The sequence below is a fragment of the Neopsephotus bourkii genome, unplaced genomic scaffold (assembly GCF_033783945.1).
Source record: "Neopsephotus bourkii isolate Nb327-2 ecotype Australia unplaced genomic scaffold, CSIRO-AGI_Nbou_v1 NB_196, whole genome shotgun sequence".
Classification (NCBI taxonomy): Eukaryota; Metazoa; Chordata; class Aves; order Psittaciformes; family Psittacidae; genus Neopsephotus; species Neopsephotus bourkii.
In genome coordinates this window covers 8,806,578-8,829,517 of record NW_026900709.1, presented here as the reverse complement: position 1 = coordinate 8,829,517, position 22,940 = coordinate 8,806,578, and the positions used below count along the sequence as shown (strand labels likewise).

Here is a 22,940-nt window from a genome sequence, read left to right as displayed (position 1 = left end):
TTCTCCAAGACTTTTTCTTTCCTATGAAGGTTAATGATCATATAGCATGTAATTTGCTGTACTAGTGGAACTGCTTCCTCATAGCCATTTCAGGGGCTATGTTAGTGGTGAACTTGGCTCAGTGCATAAGCCCTTACTGTTCTCTGGTATTTAGGTATTTTTGACTGGCAGGAAGCTGGGTATAGGCAATTTACTCTATAGGTTATAGATACGAAATACTTGTCTTTCTAAAAGGTGATGTCTCTAAAGCTGTGAAAAGTTATCTAAGTTAGAGTGCATAGTCAGGTAGTTAAAGGGAACTTTAGGAACTTGTAGGAGGGTTTAGAATTAAGGTTGTCATGTGTTATGTAGTGTTGCCTAGTTTATGAATATTTAATCAATTTGCTCTAATATTTCCTTGTCATTTTCTTTTTCTATTTCTATTCTTATTGAAATACTTCTAGATTAAAAAGAAGTATTTCTAAGGAGAAATATATGTTGAAATAAGTACTGTTAACAGATCAAAGTATTGCAGGTAACTATAGCAGATTTGCATTGATATAGTTGTTTGAGAGTTGTTTAACATGCAAACAGCCAGAGACATGGCTTACCCTCTTCAGACTTATAGTAAAAACATGATAGGTTATTTCTATATTGTTATGAAACAAGCAGAAACCAATTGAGTATTTTGCTATTCAGAAAGAGGATCATTGCATTCATTTGACTAAAAATCCAGGAAGAAAAAAACACTCTAGTTTTCAGTAGTTTCTGGTTGTTAGTGTTTATCTCAGGCACACTCAGAAGAAAAGTTCGATAAACAAAACTTCAGTTTTAATGTAAGTCTAAAGTGAATAACACAATCTGTGTCGGAATCAGTGATGATGAAAGATATTTAGGCATTGCTGTCTACCTGTTTAATATTTTCAATAGGTATGAAGATTAACTATGTCATTTATAATTAATATTTCTTCCTTGAGTTAGATTGTCAAGGAAAACAAATTTTATCTTAATGAGATGAAGATTGTCTTCATTGTAGGAAGAGTTGCAGTTTGAAGGAGCACCAGGGGCATATTCAAGGGAAGAGGAAGAAGATCTCTTTGGGAAATGGATGGGAGGCATTTGGCTGAGCCAGCTAGAGGGAAAGAGGTAGAGCAAATGTAGGCACATTCTGGGAGAGCCATGGCCGGTCTCTGCTGGCTGAGGTTTTAGCAAAAGATATACACAAAACCTGCTTTTCTGAAGGCAGGTTGAGAAGGCTGTGAATGGAGTGGGAAGCTGTAGAAGAGCTTGCAAATTTGAACTATGAGGAGGCTGGAAACATACAGTCTGCAGAATTAGTACATTAATTTTGTGGACCTAACTTGCTGAAATTAATCAAACAGCAAGTAGATAAAGATGGGGAGAAGTCAGTGTTTGAAAGTTGGGATTTATTTTCCTGTTGGATGCTTTCTGATGCTAGATAGACATCTGTGTTTAATTTATGTGTGCTTGGCATTTGGAGTTTACCACGTTTTGAATGCTGCCCTTACCTGTATCTACTTCACCTTGTGCCTTGACTCCAAGCTACTGTGGTTGGAGCAGTGCATGGAGACCATTCAGAAGCTAAAAGCCAGCCTGTGTCTGTTAGGCAGCACTTTGTTGGGAGTGCCAGCAAAACTGCCTCCTAGCTTTTAGATGGATTTGTGGTGGAGCTTGACCTTCAGAGCATTAGAGATTTTCAAGGCCCAGGTGTTTGAGAGATGCTTCTCTCTGCTCCATACCTGCTGTCTGGAGAGGATGCTCAGGTGACCGAGTTGCATCCCAATGGCACCCACTCTGCAGAGTGCAGTGAGTTCACCTTTTCTTGTGCTCCTCCACAAAGTTCTCCTAGATCAGACTGCGGGTCTGGTCAAGATTTGTAACTGCAATATAATTGAGCCGAGTAGATTAGTTCATGACTATTTTGATGTTTAAGTGAGTGATGTAGTTCTTTGTAGGAAGGCTTGGCATAGCCACTTTGGTGATCTGAGAAGTGCAGAAATGCCAATCTGTAGAGTAGATAAAAAGCTTTAAAAATTGAAAGAAGAAAGCTTAGAAGCATTGTCAAGAATGTATCATCATGATATGCTCCACATCTTGTTGCTAATCACTGTCTTTATGTCTTCAGTGGTTTAGTGCCTTGTGTTTTTAGTGCCTTCTGTTAAAGGTGGACCGCTGCTTCTTCCATGCCTCAGATTAGTCAGCGGTTAATGAGGTCGTGCCCGGTGCTGGAGGTCTTTCCAGGGCAGCTCTTTAAAGGAGGTGCCTGCTCTGAAGTGTTTGAGAGGTGCATGAAAGTGTTGTAGATTGACTGTTTCAGACCATATTAGGAGGTTTTCACAAAGCTATGCTCATAAAATTGCTGCAGTAATGATTGGAATTTGTTAACATTTGAAGAAAAGAAGCACTCGTGTTTAAGGAATTTAAGATAGTATGGGAAGCAAAGTGCCATACAGAAAAACAGTGTAAATCTTTTTCTTTTTTTTTTTTAATACTGAATACACAAAAACTTAGGGTGGGCTCCTTTAGAGCTGACAAGAGTGACTGTTCCCACTGAATGCAGGAAAAGCATATGGAAAAAGTCAGAAATTATTGGTGTCATCAGTTCAGCATCGACTCTCAGCACAAGAATAGTACCAGATTTTGCAGCATTTCCATTCCTAGAATATATTATAAACAATTTATTGCTTTTAGGCTAGTTGGAAAAAAAAACAACACTGTTGCTGCCTTAGCATTATACATTTGGCTCTGACATGGCATACTCTCATGGGCCTTGAGCTCATTGCAGTCGTGTATTTGAAGAGCTGCAGTCTTTCAGGTACTGCAGCTGCACCTCTGTAAATGGGGGCAACTCTTCTACTCTGCTGTCCTGAATTCTTTTGAATGAATGAGGCCTCTTGCTTCCTTTTCTCTGAAGGCACAGAGGATGTAACCTGTGGTAGAAGGATCCAGTCCTCTCTCTGATTTTTGCTGCTTGGGAGCTGTGGAAGGATCATGCCATTCTGTGCCTGCCAAAATGGGAGGTTCATGTAACCATAATCCTTCTGGATAGTTGTCCACATGTGAACACAGCCACAAATTCTATGTTTGCCACTTCTCTTTTTAGCAACAGAGGTTTTGTAGTTAATACTAGTGTTTGCTTGCAACAGCAGCTCAAATGAAGATTGTGATTTAAGTGTCACTTGGTTTGGGGCATAGCTGCTCCTTCTATAGTGACAGTTCCTATAAACTTGATGCTTCCTGGGTGCTTTTCAACTACCAAGAGGTACAGTGCATTTTAGGCTTATTATCCAAAATGCATACATCTAAATACATTTAATACTGAGTGCTGGAAAAGGTTATTTATTTTTACACCATGTAATATGCAGGGTAGTATTTGTACAAAATAAAAGTGAAGGTATTGCTTCCAGTTTTAGTCACGATGGAGTCTTTCCAGCGCAGGTGGGATCCAGCAGTCTGGGTGTTTTGCCCGAGGTGAAAGTTCTTGTTTTGTTTCTTTTGGTCAAAGAGGTTTAAATAAAGCAACTTTGATGTTAAACAGGACATTACCACTATAAAGCTGGAAAAAAAGCTGTGTGTTCCCTACTCCTCTTGGTGCTGGGCATAGGACACGCTTCCTAGGTAGTTCAGAGTCATCTTCTGTAGTACAGTCAGTGCACGGTCAGGCATTTGCTGTGCCGTGATGTTACAGCTGCCCTCTGTGGTGATTCAAACCCCTCCCAACTCTGCCAGCTGGAGGATTCATGTGAGTGGGGTCTATATTCCTGCTTTATACTGAACTCATATGGTTACTTGTTATGGATTCTACTGATACATGTTAGAGAGAACTGTCAGTCTCCTGTGTCAGTAGTGCTGCAGGAGCAGAAATAGTCAACTGATTAGATCTTCACTCTTTATCTTTTTGACTATTTCTCCCAAGAGGAGGCAATTGAAAATCATTTCCATTAAATTGTAGACTTGAATGCTCAATGCTCTGCACAGTATCTCTGCATTGCCACTAGCAGTTACTCGAAGTAAAATATTGTGGACAGAGCAGTTGCGTCTGAGCAAATGTCTGACTTGCTGCACTTATCTTTTCAGCCCCCTTCTAGATTTTTAAGTTGTCCTCAGTAAGAGCAGCATTTGAGCGGCCACACATTTGACAAAACACATAAATAATTTACGACTGTTACTTGTATTCATTTTTGTAGTTCTAAAGCTATTTTAAAGAAACAGCTCAAAGGACTTCTTCCAGAATTAATAAATTTTCACATAAGTCTGGAAATGTCTGTAATTTTGCTCAGATCTCCAGAAAAGTGCATTTAGTTCGTTAGTTTCACGCTGAACCGTTAATGTTTTAGGTTGTTTTATTAGGGGAGAACAAAGAACTCCTGGCTTGTTGAAAATTTGTTACACAAAAACAAGGATGAAAAGGTTCCAAAAGAGCTGATGTTAAGCATTGCAAACTGGATGAAGTTGTGCAGATTGGAAAGATTTACAAGACATCTGGTAATTAGCTCCGAGCGCCTATGGAGCCCTGCCCTGTGAAAGCTGCTGCTGCTTGCGGTGGAGGGGGAGCAGGAGAGAGGTGAAGCGTATTCCTGAGAAGCGAGATCTTTGTGTTCGCAGATTATCAGTGGGCTCTTGAAGAGTCTCCAGATACCTCTTTGGAAAACTACCTCCTACAAAAGATACGCCTGGCACCTCTCCCTGTGCAGGGTTGTCTCCCCTGCCGGCGCTTGCCTGCTGCAGTGGGGGAGGGTGAACAAGCTATCAAAGAGCTCATTATGGCTTTCTCCGCCTGAGCCAATCTGTCAGCCTGCCCGAAACCAGCTCTGCTGCGCTCCCCAAGAGACGGCGCGGCAGCTGGGAGCTGCTGGAGTGCGACCGGTTGGAATCACCTCCCTCTGGCTAGCCCAGAGTGCCGGTGATGCTTGGGACCGCTGCTGGAGCGGGGCACCTGGTGAGTAACCTTTCCCAGGGAGGTGCAACAGCAGCCTCGGCTGCAACGAGCCCAGAGCCAGGCCACAGCGTTTGATTCTTTCCTTATTATTATCATTATTGTTGTTACAATTATTAATTATTGCTATTACTACTGCCACCTTTATTTTCCAGTACTATTGGTTAGATTTCATTAAGGGAGATTTAAACAAGGAAACAAAACTCTCCATTTGGATTCATTTTGTAAGTTGTCTCTTGGGAGCATCCCTTTTTCTATAGGATAAAATGTGGTGTGTGATTTCTGAAGTTCAGATTAATGAACCTTCAAGCATTGAATGGGAATTGTTGAGACCCTGGCGCATTGCTTACTGGAGTCTTGGGAGCCTTTGCTTTAGTACCCTGTTCTCTACCCATAGAATCACTTTCAGCAACTCATCGCCCCGTCACATTTAGTATTCTGTCTGTAAAACAGAATATTGATGTTATTTTATACACCTGTGGTAAAAATTGCTATAATTATATATTTACTGTATTTTTAACAAATATTCAATCATTACCAAAATTATATATTTACTATGATTTTTTTTACAGAGATTTAATCGTTTAAACATCTGTAATCAATCCCAGCAGGCTGACTGCTAGTAAAAATGTTTATCTGTTCAGCTCTGAATGTTAAGTACAATGAGCAGGCAGCCTGTCTTAAGTTAATTTTTCTAGCAGTGCCTTACTTTAAAATTAGGCATTTGCAGCAAAGGAAGAGCTTTATTGAGATTAGTTATCAGAAAGAACATTATTTTTCCTAGATTGCAGATGTAAGCAAATGTGTGGTTAATGGTGTTCACTAAATTACAACTGACTGAGAATACGAAGGAAGTAGAATTATGTACCAGTGTAGTGTATTAGGACATGTTGGAAGAGATTATACTTAATTTGTATATAACCCAATGAATTTTGCAGCAGTAGTCATTAAGCATATTCTTTCCACTGATAATTCATGCTTATAGTCTCAAATAGAGTCATACAAGCCTGAGCCTTTTCTTCTTGAGATTACAGCTATTCTGTGTCTGGTTTGTAGCAACAGTGGTGCTGCAACCTGTTGGAAAGAAGGATTTAGCGCCTGGGAAGAGGTCAGTGCTGCCCATGTGCTTTGCCCAGGGGGTGAATTGTGTATCCTACTGCAGGCAGTAAACTTATCAATTGCCTGGCAGCTGCCCTGAATCTGGGCAGTGGGGGAGAGTTACATTTCTTTTTAATCATACTTCTGGACAGACAGATGTTTAAAAAGGTGAAATGAAGTTTCAGTGTATCTTGGTCCACTGGTACCCATGGTCTAAGCTCTATAGCAAAGCTCTGTGCGGGTCACACATTTGTTGGTTCAATCTGAGCAGTGGCAGTCTTGTTAAGAGGACTACAAAGCCCTGCTGCCAAGGCTAACCCAGACAGCTTCTGTGCTATACACTACAGCTGCCTCTGTAAAGAATGTTCATTTGGAAGAGTTACTCCTTAAATTAACATTGTTAGAGGGAGCAGTGGTTGGGCAGGAGCTGGCTTTTCAATAAACAGATTTTACAGAGTGAGACTTGATTTGCTTGATGTTTATTGACTTTTTTTTTCCCCTGGAATGATTATTTTCACATCTTTCTTCAGTGTGGTACGCTTTTGTGGAGTCAAATGAACTCATATCAGACATTGATTTCTGTGTATTTGTATGCATGATGTTTTTTCCATTCCTTTGAATTGCTCTGCTTTTGGAGCTAAAGCTGGTATTCACAGGGTTTTTAATGCTTTTAATACGGAAGTTACATTTATATCTACTCTCTACCAAATATTGCTTCAGCTGTCTCCAGTTCTGCATTATAGAAAACAGATGCCTGTTTGCAACTGCTTTTGTTTTGAAACTCTCTGGATATTCATATTTGGCTAGTGAAATGTACATTGTTGATGGTTTAGCACCTCAACCAAGTCTGCCTTATGCTGCTCATCATGTTGAGTCACTCTGCCGCTTTAGTACTGAGTGGACAGAGGGGAATGGTGGGAACACAGAGAGGATCCTGAGCCTCTACTTTGATGAATAGGGTTCTTGATTTTTGGCTAACCAGATTCACACCCCTTCAGAACAGCTAACTTCTTTTAACTGAGATGAGGTAGCTAGGGACAAAAGCTACATAGTGACCCTGACCATGTTTGGAAAGGACTCAGACTTGAGAAGTCATCGTTATTGTGCAGAAGGTGGGGAAGGTCTTTGTGGATGAAAAGACGAAGCTCAGTGTTATTTTGAGAAATGCAGCCCTTTGTTAGTTACAGAGATTTCCATCAGATTTTTATAGCTTCAAGTTAGGCATTCAATGCAGGGAGCTGTGGCACAGCATTTCTGCCTGGAGAAGGGAAGGCTGCGTGGAGACCTCATAGAAGCCTTCTGGTATCTGAAGGCGGCCTACAAGGATGCTGGAGAGGGACTCTTCATTGGGGAATGTAGTGATAGGACAAGGGGTAATGAGTTGAAACTTAAACAGGGGAAGTTTAGATTTGATATAAGGAGGAAGTTCTTTACTGTAAGGGTGTTGAGGCACTGGAATGGGTTGCCCAGGGAAGCTGTGAATGCTCCATCCCTGGCGGTGTTCAAGGCCAGTTTGGACAGAGCCTTGGGTGACATGGTTTAGTGTGAGGTGTCCCTGCCCATGGCAGGGGGGTTGGAACTAGATGATCTTAAGGTCCTTTCCAACCCTAACTATTCTATGATTCTATGATTAGGCTGTAAGTCTGATGTGGAAATGAAGGGAGGCAAGAGGGAGGAAGTGTTTAAAAGTAATAATGAAATTACGTTTGGAAGAAAGCCTGTGCTAGAAGGTTTGGAAGACTGAACCAAGAACTGGCTTAGATCATGAAAATACAGACTTCTTGTGAGGTAAAATACTGAGTGCTTGCTACAAGGCAAGATTCAGGAATTTAGTATGAAATAACTAAAATTATGAAACTAATATGCATGTATTAAATGTCATTAAATCCCTAAATAGTTGCTTCTTATTCAGAGCGTTAATGTGATTTAATGGCAACGGGCTGAGTGGTTTTGTCCTTCCTCCATCTCTGTGTGGGCAAGCTGTAACTTTGTTGTTGAAGTTGAAAGCTGAATTTTTAGAGGTGGGAAGAATTGGGGAGAACGCCTTCTAGCTATATAGATGTGAAGTGCTGGAAAAGCCACATCCTGGACATGCCAGAAGAGAAGGTTCATCTGTGGTAGCACCATGCACGTTGGATGTTCACCTTCTTGACAAGAATATGGGTGAATATGCCCGCATTTCAGTGAAGGTGACTTCCCAGCAATTCTGTCTGTCTTGGTCCTTCATGAGGTACCTGAATAAATCATCTTCACCAGGTTGCACTTTCTCCTTTTATGATATTACAGAAAAGTTTTTCCACAACATTAACACCATTCGCAAGTTTAGTCATGGAGTCTGCCTTTAGGCTTGGATTGTCAGACTGTGGTCATTCTCTAATTCACTAATGTTCTTTCTGTCTCAAAAAGCACTGTTCATAGTGGAGCTCATTTCAGGTTTTCAGATACATTCCTTCAAAAACTAATCCACAGAACAGTGGAAGGTGGTTTTTTTAGTACATTGGTCTGTATTTGAAATTGGCTAATGTGTAGGCATTTTGGGTAGATAGATTGATAGCTGAGGATTTTATTTGTACAGCTCTAGTTAACTGGTAGGCATAGTCTGTTGAAAATTGCCCAGTTGATGTTAAAAATGTCATTGAAAACATCAGTAAGAAATCCTAAACTGGATGGCTCAGTGTCAGTTAGCTTTTTGCATGAAGATTTTGCGGTGAATGGTGGTGGTGACTGATGTCTAAAATACATGTATGACACAGAACTGTTGAATGAGCTCCTGATAGTGTCCTCTCAGTCGATTGGGTAAGGTGACGGCCTGGGGTTTGGGAGATTTACATTGCAGTCATACTCCACAGCACACGTTTTCTGCATGACATTAGTCTAACGATTTTGTGTCTGACTGCTTCCATTTTGTGCATTTGTGGGCAGACACCTTAAACTAAGGCTGTGTGATTTCTCAGGTACTGTGTGATTCTTTCAGGATGGATTGCTAGCATCAGTATAGAGGCTATAACATACATAAGAATAAAATATGCATGCATCACAAATGAGGTTTGTTTGTGTTAGGGAATCACAAAGGACCCTCTCTCATGGAAGAAGAGCACATTTGCCATGTTTCATAAATACAGATTCATCAGTAATTACTGGAAGGAAAATGTGAACTGTATATCTGGTGGATAAATTTCATTTACAAAGGAATTTGGCCTTAGTACAAATTGAGTGTTATACCAACAAGAAGAAAATAGCCCACGTTTTGCCACTAGTATTACTGGTGTTTCAACACTGATGACAGGGAGCTAGCCTTTTATTTTATGCTAAATTATGGATTTGTTATTGTGAACACATGGTGAAGTATCAGGAAACATTCCCCTTTAATGACTGTCCTGGTCTCTGTTTTAATAGGAAGTGTGGATAATTTCTCTAGTATAGGCATGTGAGAGGGACTTCTATGCATATTCCAAGATATTTAAAATGAACCAGATGTTCAGCACAAACTTTCTTCATGCCTGCGAGTACTGTGATTTCTCCATTTTCAAATATAACTCATGTTTGGTAACGTCTTATGTATTGCTTGAGTAGTTTATAGCTCCTCTCTCGAAAGCATAGATAGAAACAATCTGATGTGTTTTGTTACCTGGATTAAAGTCAGTATTTCTGCTGTAATTTAACAAACTACATTCTGGTGGGGTTGGTTACTTTTCAAAATAAAAATTACAGGAATTCTGCCTCCATAATCGCCTGTGCTTGTTCTGGAAGAGAAAAGGAACCTGAGTAGGCTTTTAACAGCAACAAGAAAGGCCCTAGGAACTAGCAGGAGTACAAAGAGGAAAGGTAAAGTTCAGCTATTGCAGCTTGAGTAATTTAACAGGGCTTTTGGCAGTGGAAAAGCTATCAGCTCTCTAAAATACGTTACTTGGGTTATCTACATTTTACAGCTTTGGTGACATTATCAAATGATTTGTTACTCAGCTTCCTCTAGTAACAACAGTGTATATTCTTTTACTAATGGCAAGATTAGCACTGGAGGTTTTAGTTGTCTAAAACACTGCAGTGTGGTGTCTTTCCCTGTAGTTTGCTTAATAGCAGATCTGTCCTCCGTTAGATTCCCCTATTGGTACAATTTGATTTGAACCAAATACGGCCACATGATTGCATTCCTAAGCTGGACTGTGCAATCTAGAGTTTGTGCTCTCTTTACGCTGGCTGCAGGAGGGCAAATGATACCTGATTAAGCGTAAATCCTGGTGTTACAGAGCTAATCCACTGACATTTTTGGAATGTGTACAGTTTGGCGGAGTTTATGTTGGATGAGCACTTTGCTTTGAGTAGCCATGCTGCTTTTGATCTGGTAGGAGGAGCTCTCAAGTTGGATTTACTGTTGCATCAAACCGTGGCCTCAGGCACAACTTCTGCACTGCCTTACAACCAGCTGAATTAGCAGGGGATCCAGGAGTTAAAAGGGGGGGGGGGGGGGGGGGAAGGTATTTATGCAGTAATTTCTAGCTTTCAGTCTTAAGGGCATGATAGACTTTAAGGAAGTGACAGAAGCAAAGGTTTGTACAGTGAATGAGGCTCCGTTCATCCTCAGTTACACAGAGCCTCTGTGGATCTGCTAGAAGCAGTAAATAACCTTTTTCAGCAAACAGATGTAGCAGGTAGCTCAGTGGCAGGTAAAATAACAGTTGTCACTATGTAGAGAACACAATAGACCAAAACATTTTATCAGAATTGCATGTAACCTGGAAAATATTAATAATGTTAAACTTAATATAAATTAATATAATTTACATTTAATATTAAATGTAAATATTAATAATAGTGAGTACCTTACCAAAAAGTGTTTTGAACATGGGTTTGATATATTGCTGTAGACAACCCACGTGTATACAACCGTAGAAAAATGCTGTAATCCAAAAATTAGGGCTCGAAGCTCTTGACAGTGAAATCAGCGTGCTTTCTGTGTGTAGGGGATGAAGTACCCAGATTCTGTAAGTAGAGGTGCTTAGGCACCACCTCTGAAAATAGGAATGCTGAGAATAATGCCGAGTGCCTTTCTTACACCAGGATTCGTAAAACTCTATTTCTGAAGCTGTCTTGTGGATATTGCAAAATCTATCACTATGTAGCTTTATGAAATGCATTTTTCAAGCACGGGGTTGCAGAACATACTTAAGGGCATTGATTCTTCCTTTTCTGAGTACCTTCAGTTGAATTAAGAAAAATTAAACCAGATCTTTTACTCCTGTCTTAAAAGTTAGTCCCTTGACTTCACTTACATTGCTGTAAAAACTGTAAGCCATTGTGGTTGAGCAGTCTGTGAATTGCTTCAGAAGTTTTACTTTTGCTGAGTCTCATCTAAGATGGAAGTTTGGGGAAGATAGAGTGGGCTCTTCCCTTGCCTCTCACACCAGGTTCCCATTTGGTTTGCTAGCTGCTGCCTTTGTGATACCTGCCTGGCTATCAGACCTAAGGGTGGAGCCTTTGAAAGGAAAATGTAGGATGATATTCCACCTCTTAAACATGTGATGGGTGTCTTGGGTTGTAGGCCAGTACATTTAGTTTTATGGTACCAATGACATTTCTTATAAGGCTGTTTTAGAGCCTGACAGACTTCACTGCTGGGAAGCTTCCTAAAACACGTATTACTTTCTTCTTTTCCCCTAGTTTCATCCTATTACAGACCCAAATTGTTTCTCATAATAAAGCATAATGCAGAGTTAACATCAAATCTAGCTAAATTACTCTTTTTTTCCACCCTTTTTCTTCTAATTATCACAGTTTCAGTACCATGAAGTTGCATTCTGTCGTGAAATTTAGAGCCCCATGTTTCAGGGGATTGCTGTTGACAGGAGAAACGAATTTAGCAAGAACAGAAAGCAGCATGCTACTAGCATCATGTAGATTGGAAATTTCTTGTCCCAGTTTCTCATCCTGCAGCTAGCTCCATATGGGCAGCTATAATGCATTTTGATTTAGTGAATTGTAACGAATGCTGAATTCTGATTTCTGTAACCACTGTGTCAGGGGTCTAACTGGCTTCTTGTTGGTGTGAATGCTGCTGTATCCATGTGAATGCTCACAACAGTGTTCTGGAGAGGCTGTTGTACATCTTCATGAAACCTGACAGCCAGGGTTCAGCAGTTAGGTTTAATGGCTCTGATGTGAGCCCATGAGCCCCTGGAGTTTAACCTCACATCTTGCCAAATTCACCATCTGAAGGCACGCTTGTAAATTAAATCTGTTCAGTGGACTAGCTTGGATAGAGCATGTTTATAAATCCTTTGTCTTACCTAGATCAGGTATATATCCCGCAGTGAAGTAGCATAATGAATATTTACTTAGGAAGCGGATACAGCCAGTTAACTTTATAGAATTCATTGTAAGAAAATCAATCCAGCTTTTGTGCATGAAGTAGACCCCCCTTAATTTTGCAAAGAGTATTTTGTCATTTCAGCTAATTTGTTGTTTTGTGTGAGATTTTTTAGCCCATATTTAAAAAAAAAATAGTTAAGTGGTTCCTGTATTGAGAACATACTGTTGGTGGCTTTACTGAATTTGTGATGCTCTGTAAGCTAATTCAGGAGGGCAGCAGGTTGGTAGCAATGAACTGCACATACATGCTGTGTAGCCAAAACACTGCAGCAGTTGTCAGATCCATTGCTCCATCAAGATCTTGTATTTTAAAGGACACAGTGGAGGAGGAATTTTTTTGTCCATATGGATTCCATGGGAGGAGGTCAGAAGGAGCTGGATTTTTCAGTGATGAAGAAAGGGAAGAAAACCATGGCAGTTCCTCATGGTAGCACTCTGCATGGGGTATTCTGTCCCGTGTAGGAGGCAGCAAGAAAGATTCCTTGGTTGTCTGTCAGTCAACGCAATTCTCGGGGTTTAAGGTGAGGTGCTTGAAGCCTGTGCTTGCTGTGGGAAAGTGAGTCTCTTGAGTAGCAGGAAAACTTTTGGGACTAAAGAGCTCAAGTACAGCCCCTAGAATCACCTCCCATGCCAGCCTCTTTAGTGCCTAACAGAAGGAGGATAGTATTTCTTCCAGGTGTATCAATGAAATGGAAAATTGTTGACAGGGTTAAGCTTCCTTGTTCCCATTTTTCAGCCCAGGTTTTTTGCTGCCCTTTGTGGGCACAAAGAAGTTAGATTTACACCAGAGAGTGGTGGTTCCCTCCTTGTGGCTTTCTGCAGCATCAAGACAGTGCTCTGCAGTGACAGAGGCTCGAGCACTTGCTTGCAGGTCAGTACACAGCCGAGGTATTGCCTGAGGCAGGACTGCACTTTCTGCTCTTCCTGCAGTCATCCAAGTGGGTGAAACCCCAATGCACTGTCCTTGTGGAAGTCATTGCGGAGGCCGAGACTGCTGTGAATAGGTCTGGTGTGTTTTGCTGAGCCTTAGAAAGTGTGGGTTTGATTACTTCAAAAGAAGATTACCTTGGTATGTATATGAAAGACAAAGTAGGGTATGGCTGGCTGAGGAGGATCCCCAGGAAATATACAGGTGGTAGAAGCCCAGTGTGATGTCTTGTCTCCGCTGTTTAATCTCGTGTTTCCTCACACCAATAACATACTAATTGTGGGGATTTTCAGGTTGCTAATGAAGCAGAGGTGTCTTTTACAGCACTGGAAGTGAAACAGCACTTCAGCTGTTAAATAGGAATTTCACAAACCTCAATCAGTTATAACCAAATTGTTAGATTTAACAGTTTTCTCCTGTATCTGTGAGTGGCTGTTGTTACAGCTTTCTGCTACTTTTGACATTGCAGTAATCTTTTCTCAGCAGTAGAAAGGACTTGAACACAGCGTTTTCTTCCTCTTACAAGGTTAGGAATTCCCCTTCTCATGTTATACCTGGATCCTTTTGTATATTGCTAGCAGTGGCATAGAAGGGGATAGCAGATAGTAATAAGTGGAGAATTACTGCACTTAGCTTCTGGCAACTAGCTGATAGATGCCTTTGCACTGACTTGGTGAGTGATTACCAGATAGTTTGGCACCAGGCTGATGCCACACTTAATTGTGACTGATTCATTGGGCTGAAATATGTCACTAATTTAATTCAGCTATTTCATTAATCTGATTGAATTGCATCCAGCTGTTAGAGGTGTATGAAAGAAAGGCACCTGACACACGAGGCAAGAGCAGTAACCTCTGCATTAAATTATAAAACAGTCATTAGGACATCTAATGCCGAAATTGAATTGCTCCATAGAAATTTGGTTTCCAAGCACAATAGTAATTAGCTGTAAGCTTGATGAATGTCAAGAATTAATTAAAACATTTCAGTGGCCTGTGTGGATTTTAAATATTGTCGTTATTGCCCCAATATTTTCAGTTCTTACACTAATTGCTTTCTAGAGAGCATGAATAGAATTATCTTCTGGAGTGACTGAGGGTACAAATGGTGCGTTACATCATCGAAAATGGACCTCCTTGCCTCTGGATTTCCCTTTTCTTCCCCTAAAATTTATCTACTGTTTTTCTTTCACTTTTGTGCATGCATTACAAATAGAATGATAAGATCAGTGATTTTAGACCCAGACTTTAACTTGACAGCACTTGTAGTTTTTGTTTCCTAGCTGTACCCTGGAGGCCAGCAAGCCGTTGTTGCCTACTTTCTTTTTGGCAACAGGAAAATAGCTCCAGCTCCATCAAATATTTTTTTTTTGTTTTAATTAAATAGGATGTGAGCCAAAGTCTGTGATTGTTTTGTCCTGTTAATGAAAGGTCTCCAACAGCTTAAACATTGCGTACATGAAACATCCACAAGATAAAAAAAATGCTGGAAAATTACAAATTGAAATGGAATTTATAATCAAAGTCAGATTTTGGTTGTTTCTTGAATATGATCTTAACGTAAAAATAGTTAAATTTTTGGTGTGGGAATTGCAGATACAGAGTGCAGACTGCTCATATTCCTTGTCTGATGAGTGCCTCCACATGTTTGGCTACATAGTAAGGATGAATGTCCAACATGCCGTGTTACAGACTGCAGACATATGTATGACAAATACATGAGGTGACACAACAAGGAAAGAGCTTTAATACTTGGAGGCCTCGTAAGGAGTCTCCTCTGTGTGTCGAGCAGCGCCAGAAACCACAAACTCCCAGGCTACAGCTTGATGCCATGCCTTGCTGCTTGCTTCATGTGCAATCACATATGACAGTCCTCTGTGCCTCTTCCTTGGGACTGCAGAGGGATAAGGAGGGGGACGTTTCACCATGTGTCTGTAAGATGTAGGTGGTGTCTGAGAGGCTGCCGAGGTGGGGAGAATTGAATGGATCTTTTACAGTGCTGCGTTATTGACTTGTTATCTGCATAGATGTGACAAATCCACCGTGCCTGCCTGAGCTCAGCAGAGGTGTGTTCTATAGCAGTCAGTTTGGATCTCAGTGGATCAGATTCAGGACCTTTTGTGGAAGGTTGGGTTAGCATTTGCTGACAGAAGTAAGATTCTGCTTGGGTTGTTATTTTTTCCTGAGGAGGTTACATGGTTACTGTGTGATAATAGGATTAAGTGTGATGGCTCAGAAGTCGAGAAAATGCTTGTTCATTATCCCTTCTTTCAAAGCTTTAATAATTAATTATGCAGTAACCTTTCCCCTAATGAGAAATGCGTTCAGTATTGTACTTCTTAAAATAAACTGTTTTGGGCTAGTATGCTTAACGCTGGTTACCTGGAGACGTAACACAAATATATCCTGAATAAAATGGTTATTTGGATTTGACAGTGCTCAGTTCCAGGTTATTGCCTCTCCCATCCCCAGTTTTCCTGCCCAGGGATATAACATTTCACTGTAGCCTGTGAAACAAGTGGCAATAAATGTGTGTCAATATTCGTGTAAGTCACTTCTTTCATGAAGGCATGGTCTGTTTAATGCCTGGAGAAGTTGCATGTCGTCAAGATACACAATTCCTTTTGTGTATGGATATGATGTCATTGGAAGAGCATGATGTAGAAGCTCAGAGCAACCACATGCTTGAGAAAGCAGACCTGGGGGTTTGTTTCAGATAATGACAGTCAGTAGTTCATGGTCGATCTGCTTTAGTGCTCTATCTCCAAAGGGGCAGCGAAGCACCCAGCTTTCGTGCCTGTTTAAAACACTGAGCCCACTGAAATTGGTGGGAAATTAGGCAGATGTTAAGGATAGGCAAGTGGCTTGTATTAAACAAAACAAAGGTAGAAGGAAATCCATAAAGTGCCTCTTTCAACAGTACATCTGACTCTTTGTTTCTCCCTGTTATTTTATGCAGTGCCGGTCCTAAAGGAGATAACATTTATGAATGGAGATCTACTATTCTTGGACCTCCAGGTTCTGTATATGAAGGAGGTGTTTTTTTCCTGGATATCACATTTTCATCTGACTATCCATTCAAGCCACCAAAGGTAAGGGTAAGGTTTTTATCGTGTTTATCATATTTTCACTTGTGAGAAGAATGTAACATGCAGTGAGTGAGTACTCATTGCCTTCTGAATATCGATTTTGTTTATGATTTTTCGAAAACCTCAAGGTTCAAAATCTTTGCCTGTAGTTTCAGAAAAATCCCATGTCTATTTTGTTTCCCAATTACCACAGTCAATACTGATTTCCAAGCTTTACCAAGTTATAAATGAGATGATAATTCTGGTCAAGAGTTAAGATTCAAGGAATTTTAATAGAAGACAGTGCAAGGCCTTCTTATGTTTCCTTCCTCTCATTGCAGCTACTAAAATATATGTATGGTGAGCTTTTTCTGTTATGAACAAGATTCTATATTATATATTCTCACTAAAAATACATATTTTTAACAAAATGACAGAAAGCTAAAATAAGTTTAGATAGACAACTGGAGTGTTTTATTGTGACTTCAAATTGGGTAAATTACTCTGATGATTTCCATTATTGTAAACTGCCAGTCTACTGCAGGTAAGAGCAGCGACTTTCTTTGATAGTCTTTTTGAGCAAAAACTCTTTTTATTAAAGAAAACTAGTCTTGACTTAAACTAAAATTTAATTTCCTTGCTCAGAAATAGTTTGAACACTTAAGAAATTGTAATTTACTAATGGATGTCAAAGAAGTTAAAGGTTATTCCTTTCAACCCTTCCTTAATGTCAAAATATAACTTGTCACAAAGTCACCAGAAAGGACACTGCTGAGATTAGCACAGGCTAAATACATCCTACCTCACATTTCTACAACTTATGGCTCTTGTGGCTACAATGCTATTGTTACAAATCAAATACCACTTTTCATTCCCAGACGGATTACAGCATAAAGAATAACAGTTCTCTGAAATCCACAAAATTTAATATTCCCTGAGTTCATATTGTTATAATGAAGTGATGCGGAATTTTAGACAAATTCCTTATGAAAATCTCATAGGTAGGGGTTTCTTTAGAGCATGATCATTTTTTTAATTTTCAGAAAACATCATGGATTTTTCCCCTCCTGCATCAGTATGAAAAGGAGAATATTCCTCATCTTGTGCATTATGTAATTAAAGCCATTAAATATTTCTAACTTATTATTTGTGCAGAATAACACATGCTGTACTGATACAAGTCTGAAATAATTTAAAAACAAAGGTGATGGTAGTGTGAGGGCACTGTTTTGGTGGTATATTTTATCCTGCCTAATGAAGGGTGAGGTGAAGATTTCATTGCTAATTTGAACAAGAATAACACAAAATTCCAATTCTAAATATTAATGTTCATGGTCCATATTTAGGCATTTGAAAGCAAGGAAAGGAACAACTAATGCTGCAGATGCAGCCATCTTCTGTCTAATTCTTCACCTTGAGAAACCACAGTAAAGTTACACGTGTGATTAGATTGGTTTTGACATGGAGCATGGCCTTGGGTAATATGGTTTAGAGTGAGGTGTCCCTGCCCATGGCAGGGGGGTTGGAACCTGATGATCTTAAGGTCCTTTCCAACCCTAACTATTCTATGATTCTATGATTCTATGTTCATTAAATTGTGTACAGTACTACAGAGTAGGTCGTAATTTTTGTGGATACCAGACAAAAAGTCTGCGTGAAAGCAGTTTATGCACCAAAGATCTCCATGGTAGGTAGCCATGACTACAGTAAATACTCTTATGTTAAATAATTGTATTTTAGAAAGCCATCAGAGAAGAGCTGCCTCCGTGGAAGCTCTGATGAACTGAGAGCACCCCAGGCACTGCTGCTGTGCAGAGACAAGAGGCAGCATCACTGGGCAACACCAACTGACTCTCTTTCTGTTTCTTATACTGTGATTCTAGGTTACTTTCCGTACCAGAATTTATCACTGCAACATCAACAGTCAGGGAGTCATCTGTCTGGATATCCTGAAAGACAACTGGAGCCCTGCTTTGACTATTTCAAAGGTTCTGCTGTCTATTTGTTCTCTTCTGACAGACTGCAACCCAGGTAAGGAGCACATACTTCTTTGAGCATCCACTCTTAGTCATTTGACTTAGTTGCCATGGCATGTAATTTGTATATTTGATTGTACACAGATTAAATAAAAAATAACATTTTAGAAATTGGGGATGCAACCCTCTTGCGCAGATGTGGTCTGACATTTAATGGCACCTTTCACTCCTGTGGTGCAACAGAAAGGAAATAACATTAAGCTCTTTTTTTCCCAAGTTATGGTGGAGAAAATAAGCTGATGTCACAGAAGTTTTGTATTGTAGGAGCTCCAGCGAGTGGTCTGTCCAGGAAAGGACCAAAGTTCTCTTGAGTTAGAAACTCAGAAATCCTGCAGGTTGGAAGGGGCCCCAGGAAGTCCCTTCTTTAAGATGGAAAGTGAAATGTTTAATCTTGCAAATGTGAGGGGGACGATGTTCAGAGAGAGTTCCTTGTTCCTGTTGGGAGGGGAGGAACTCTACTGGAAGCAGTACCATTTCTCAGCAGCTGTGTGACCAGTGTCATTGTCAATGAATGCTAATTGCCTGCCATCAGGGCAGGAACTGAGCAATGGTGCTAGGATGGCAGCTCATATACAGAACACTGGCAATGATCTCGGAGAGATGAATTAGCCTCTGTGATACAAAAGTCTGATAACTCTTGAAGCAAACGGGATCTCCTCGGTGTGTCCCCTACAGTTCAAATACCCTGATGTACACCAGTCTTATGACCCGACTGTGCCAGGCTGTGCTCACTGAATGTCCCCTGCACTCAGCAGCCCTTCCAGAGGGTTGAAAGCAGGGCCCCTGGCTGGGGCAGGATGCATTCATATGCAAATAACCACAACAGATATTCCTGTTTTCTTTTTCTGTTCATTGTGCCTTGTGTGCTTTCTCTTGTATGGTAAGAGCCCCCCTGTATCTCACAGCATTTTTTGGCCTAACAAAGGCTGTATTATGAAGTAGATTCTGTATTTTAAATCATGTGTTCAGTTTTGTGTTCTCCTGCCTTTTGCAGCTGACCCTCTGGTTGGAAGCATAGCCACTCAGTACCTGACGAACAGAGCAGAACATGACAGGATAGCCAGACAGTGGACCAAGAGATATGCAACATAAATGACAAACTACTTGTGCAGTGTGAAGGTGCAGAAGGCAACTTTGCAGTGTGCAACAAATCTTTATAGCCTTTACAATACGGACTTCTGTGTATATGTTATACTGATTCTACTCTGCTTTTATCCTTTTGAAGACTGGGATATGGCCCTCAAAAAAGGTAAATGCTATTAAGAGTAGAAATTTGTAGCTGTAGATTAGTTATGTTTAAAATGCCTACTTGCAAGTCTTGCTTCTTTGGGATATCAAAATGTATTTTGTGATGTACTAAGGATACTGTTCCTGAAGTCAACCAAATATTATAGTGCATTTTAGCCTAATTCATTATCTGTATGAAGTTATTAAAGGTAGCTGTAGATTACTAGGAATTATGTCATTTGTATTAAACCCAGATCTATTTCCAATATGTGGTACATGCTGTTGTGAAAACTGTTTTAACTTTTACCTTTGTCAGTTTGTAATGAAAGGATTTCCTTTTCCCTTTGTAGCTCAGAGAGCACCCAGTGTATCATCTCAAACACAATAAACATGTTCCCCAAGGAGTAGTTTCTTTGTTTTCCTATTTTAAATTAATATTTGAATAAATTTAATTATAGTAACAAGGCAGGGCCAATGTATCACAGATCCCTGTGGATAATCTTTAAATTAATATACATAAGCAAAGGCTTGCTGTTAAATGTTTGATGCACACCTGTGGATTGTTTTAAGTTTTCCCTGCTTTGTTTTTTTTAACAGAACAAACGTCCTTTCTACAGTTTCCTTAAATTTAACACTGTTGGGCTCTTTCTGAAGTTGGAATGAGAGCATTGCATATGCTTACTCCAGAAGCCCATGTAGCTGGTTGCTTCAGGGCCAGTCCTGCTGTCCTAACAGACTGCCTAAATCTTGCTACCATTTTTCTTTTGCAGGACAAGGGCCAGGTTAGGGATAGTCTTGGTGCTTTTGTTTCTGAGTAAAGCAAGTCGGACTTGCTGATCTAGAGAACTTCAGTTACCCATTGAAAGTGGTCTTCCAAAGCATGATTGAACACTCTTATCATCTGTTCAGAAAAGAGAGGAGTGGAATAAATGTAATCAGGTTTTTATGACGGTTGTGGGGGAAATGAACATTTGTCAGTGAAAATGTAATCTGTAAAACTTTTAGACTATGTTTTCCCCCCTTTGCCTTCTGGCTTGAAAGTTTTGTAACATCTGTAAGTAACAAAGATACAGATTTATAGTACATACAGTTTAAAAAGTAGAGTCACTAATAGTTTTATAATTTAAGCTTTTATAGGTTGCCAGTCACAATATTGATTATAAAAAAAAAAAAAGAGACTTGATCCCTTTAAATGATTTTTAAAATTACACTTCATTTTAAACTTTACAGTCTCCCTTACTGCCTGGTGTTTTTGGAGATAATGTAGCACTTCCATCAGTAAGATGCTCTGCTCATTTAAACCGAATGTTAATTTTAAATACTAAAGCAATAGAAAAAACATTAAAGATTTAAATCTGAAGTTAGCCATCACTATATAGGTCCCAGGTTTTTGTATCACATAAGCTTTGACCATAAATTGTCCACCCTACTTTAAATATTTCTACAGATTCCTGAAGGTGGCTTGAAGAACCATGTATCCCAAATATCTCGACCTAGAAGCCAGTCTCTTTTGGTAGCTACAAGATAGCTTTAGAGTTCAGGTTATAAAGTGCAAAAGGGAATGAGAAACAGGGGATCTGGCAGGTGGATATGCCTAAGTCAGGTAACAGACTAATGCCAGGAGATGAAGTGCTGGAAATCACTGCTGAAGGTGACCAGAGTTTCTCATTATGTCATTGGACGTGTGAGAAATAGCACAGATTGGCAAAGAAACAAGGGGCTATCACATCCAGGCTGGACACCTAACGTCTGCTCGCTGCTGACCATGAGCACACCCGTGGGTGACACAGTGCTCGTACACCACTCCAGTGACTTTCCAGTGAAGAGCAAACTATGTATATCACACACTGACTGTGTTGCTTACAGAATTTACAGGTATTTATATCATAAAATATTATGGTATACAAATACAGGTTTTAATCCTAATTTTAATGTATTTTGGTTTTGTATTGTACCTACATCTTCAGATACCTAGGTGTACAAGTGGGATGCCTTGTTAGTGTTGCCCCATCTTGCCTTCCTTGCAATTGGATCCTTTACACTGAATTCCCATCATTTTTATTTTTTTTCTGTTGGTTTGTCATGATTCTGTTCTTTTTTAATGTAGTTTTTTTGTGTGTAAATTTTATATTTACTGAAGTAAAGGTTGTTTTTGTGTAAACATTTAAACTTTAAAGAAAGAAAAGAAGCTAATTTTGTTTCTCAAGTTCTCTCTGCTAAACCATGCAGTAGAAAGAAATTTGTATTGTTAAATAAATCAATTAGTTGTTAAATGAGAATGTGTGTCTGTTTTCGTGGGGAGGGCAGAAATCCCTGCTGGATATATATCCAAAATACCAGTTGCAAAGAGCATCTGGTGTTTTCAAACTATTTCCTTCCTGGCTGTGCTGGGGTGAATACTGGATGCTGTTCTATTTTGCAGTTTTAATTTTCAGTTCCATCTTCTTGTCGCCAATCGCTGAGCTTTCTATTTGGGGAAAAAAATGAACTGAAATGGCACTTTTGTGAAAAGAACAGCTAAAGTTATTGCACATCCTCTCTTCCTTTTGGATTGGCTTTTCTTGTTCTCTTGTCTCTGGGATTTGAGTGTGGGTGGGAGCTGGGTGCCCAAAGTGGGGTCTGTGATCTGCTGGCACAAGGAGCACTCGTGTGGGAACCAGCTGTCCCAGCCTTTGAGCTGTGACATTGCTGAGGAACAGGAAGTGCAGTCACATCTCTCTGGTGGTGGCTAAGTTCAGAGCAAATAGTTGGTCATATAAAATGAGAAAGGATGGGTGAATGTTATTATATATTAATTTATTAAATACAGTGGAAAGGCAAATATAGACCATCCTTATTATTTATGTACTAACATGTTCTTGGTGAGCTGTTTCATGTTCTGTGATGTCTTAGTGATGTGTGAGGTGCCTTGTGTGGAGATGGTCTTGCTTACAGATCTACGTTGACTAGAGATTGTTTGTAGACAGGAAGGGAAGAGAGTCCTGTAGGGCTAGAAAGCAAGACTGCAGGGTAGTCTGAGCCATTGTGCCAGGCTTGCACAGCCTCATAAGGAAAGCAAGAACTGAACCAGGTCTGGTTCATGCTTTGCTTCCTCCCTGCCTCTTGGGGGGAAAAGGAAACTGCCATGCTTAGCTGCACATCAGCTCCTGCTCCACCAGCTGATTTGTGGCCATGGGTATTGCAGAAAGTGAGACCCAAGCTTCTCCCTTTCTTCATGTGTGGGAACCGGATTTGTGGCTTCACAGCAGTGTACCCACTTGCCTGCACCATGACAAGAGCAGG

General features: G+C 40.1%; 1 protein-coding gene across 1 annotated transcript in view; it reads left to right on the top strand.

The window, feature by feature from the left end:
- The window catches only part of UBE2E3 (ubiquitin conjugating enzyme E2 E3), a 56,782-nt gene extending 34,851 nt beyond the window's left edge, over positions 1–21,931 (top strand). The window contains exons 4-6 of the mRNA XM_061379204.1: positions 16,287–16,419; positions 18,279–18,426; positions 19,426–21,931. Coding sequence (XP_061235188.1) covers positions 16,287–16,419; positions 18,279–18,426; positions 19,426–19,523 — 379 coding nt within the window. The 3' untranslated portion in view covers positions 19,524–21,931. The remainder of the gene's footprint in view (positions 1–16,286; positions 16,420–18,278; positions 18,427–19,425) is intronic.
- Positions 21,932–22,940: the final 1,009 nt, after the last annotated feature.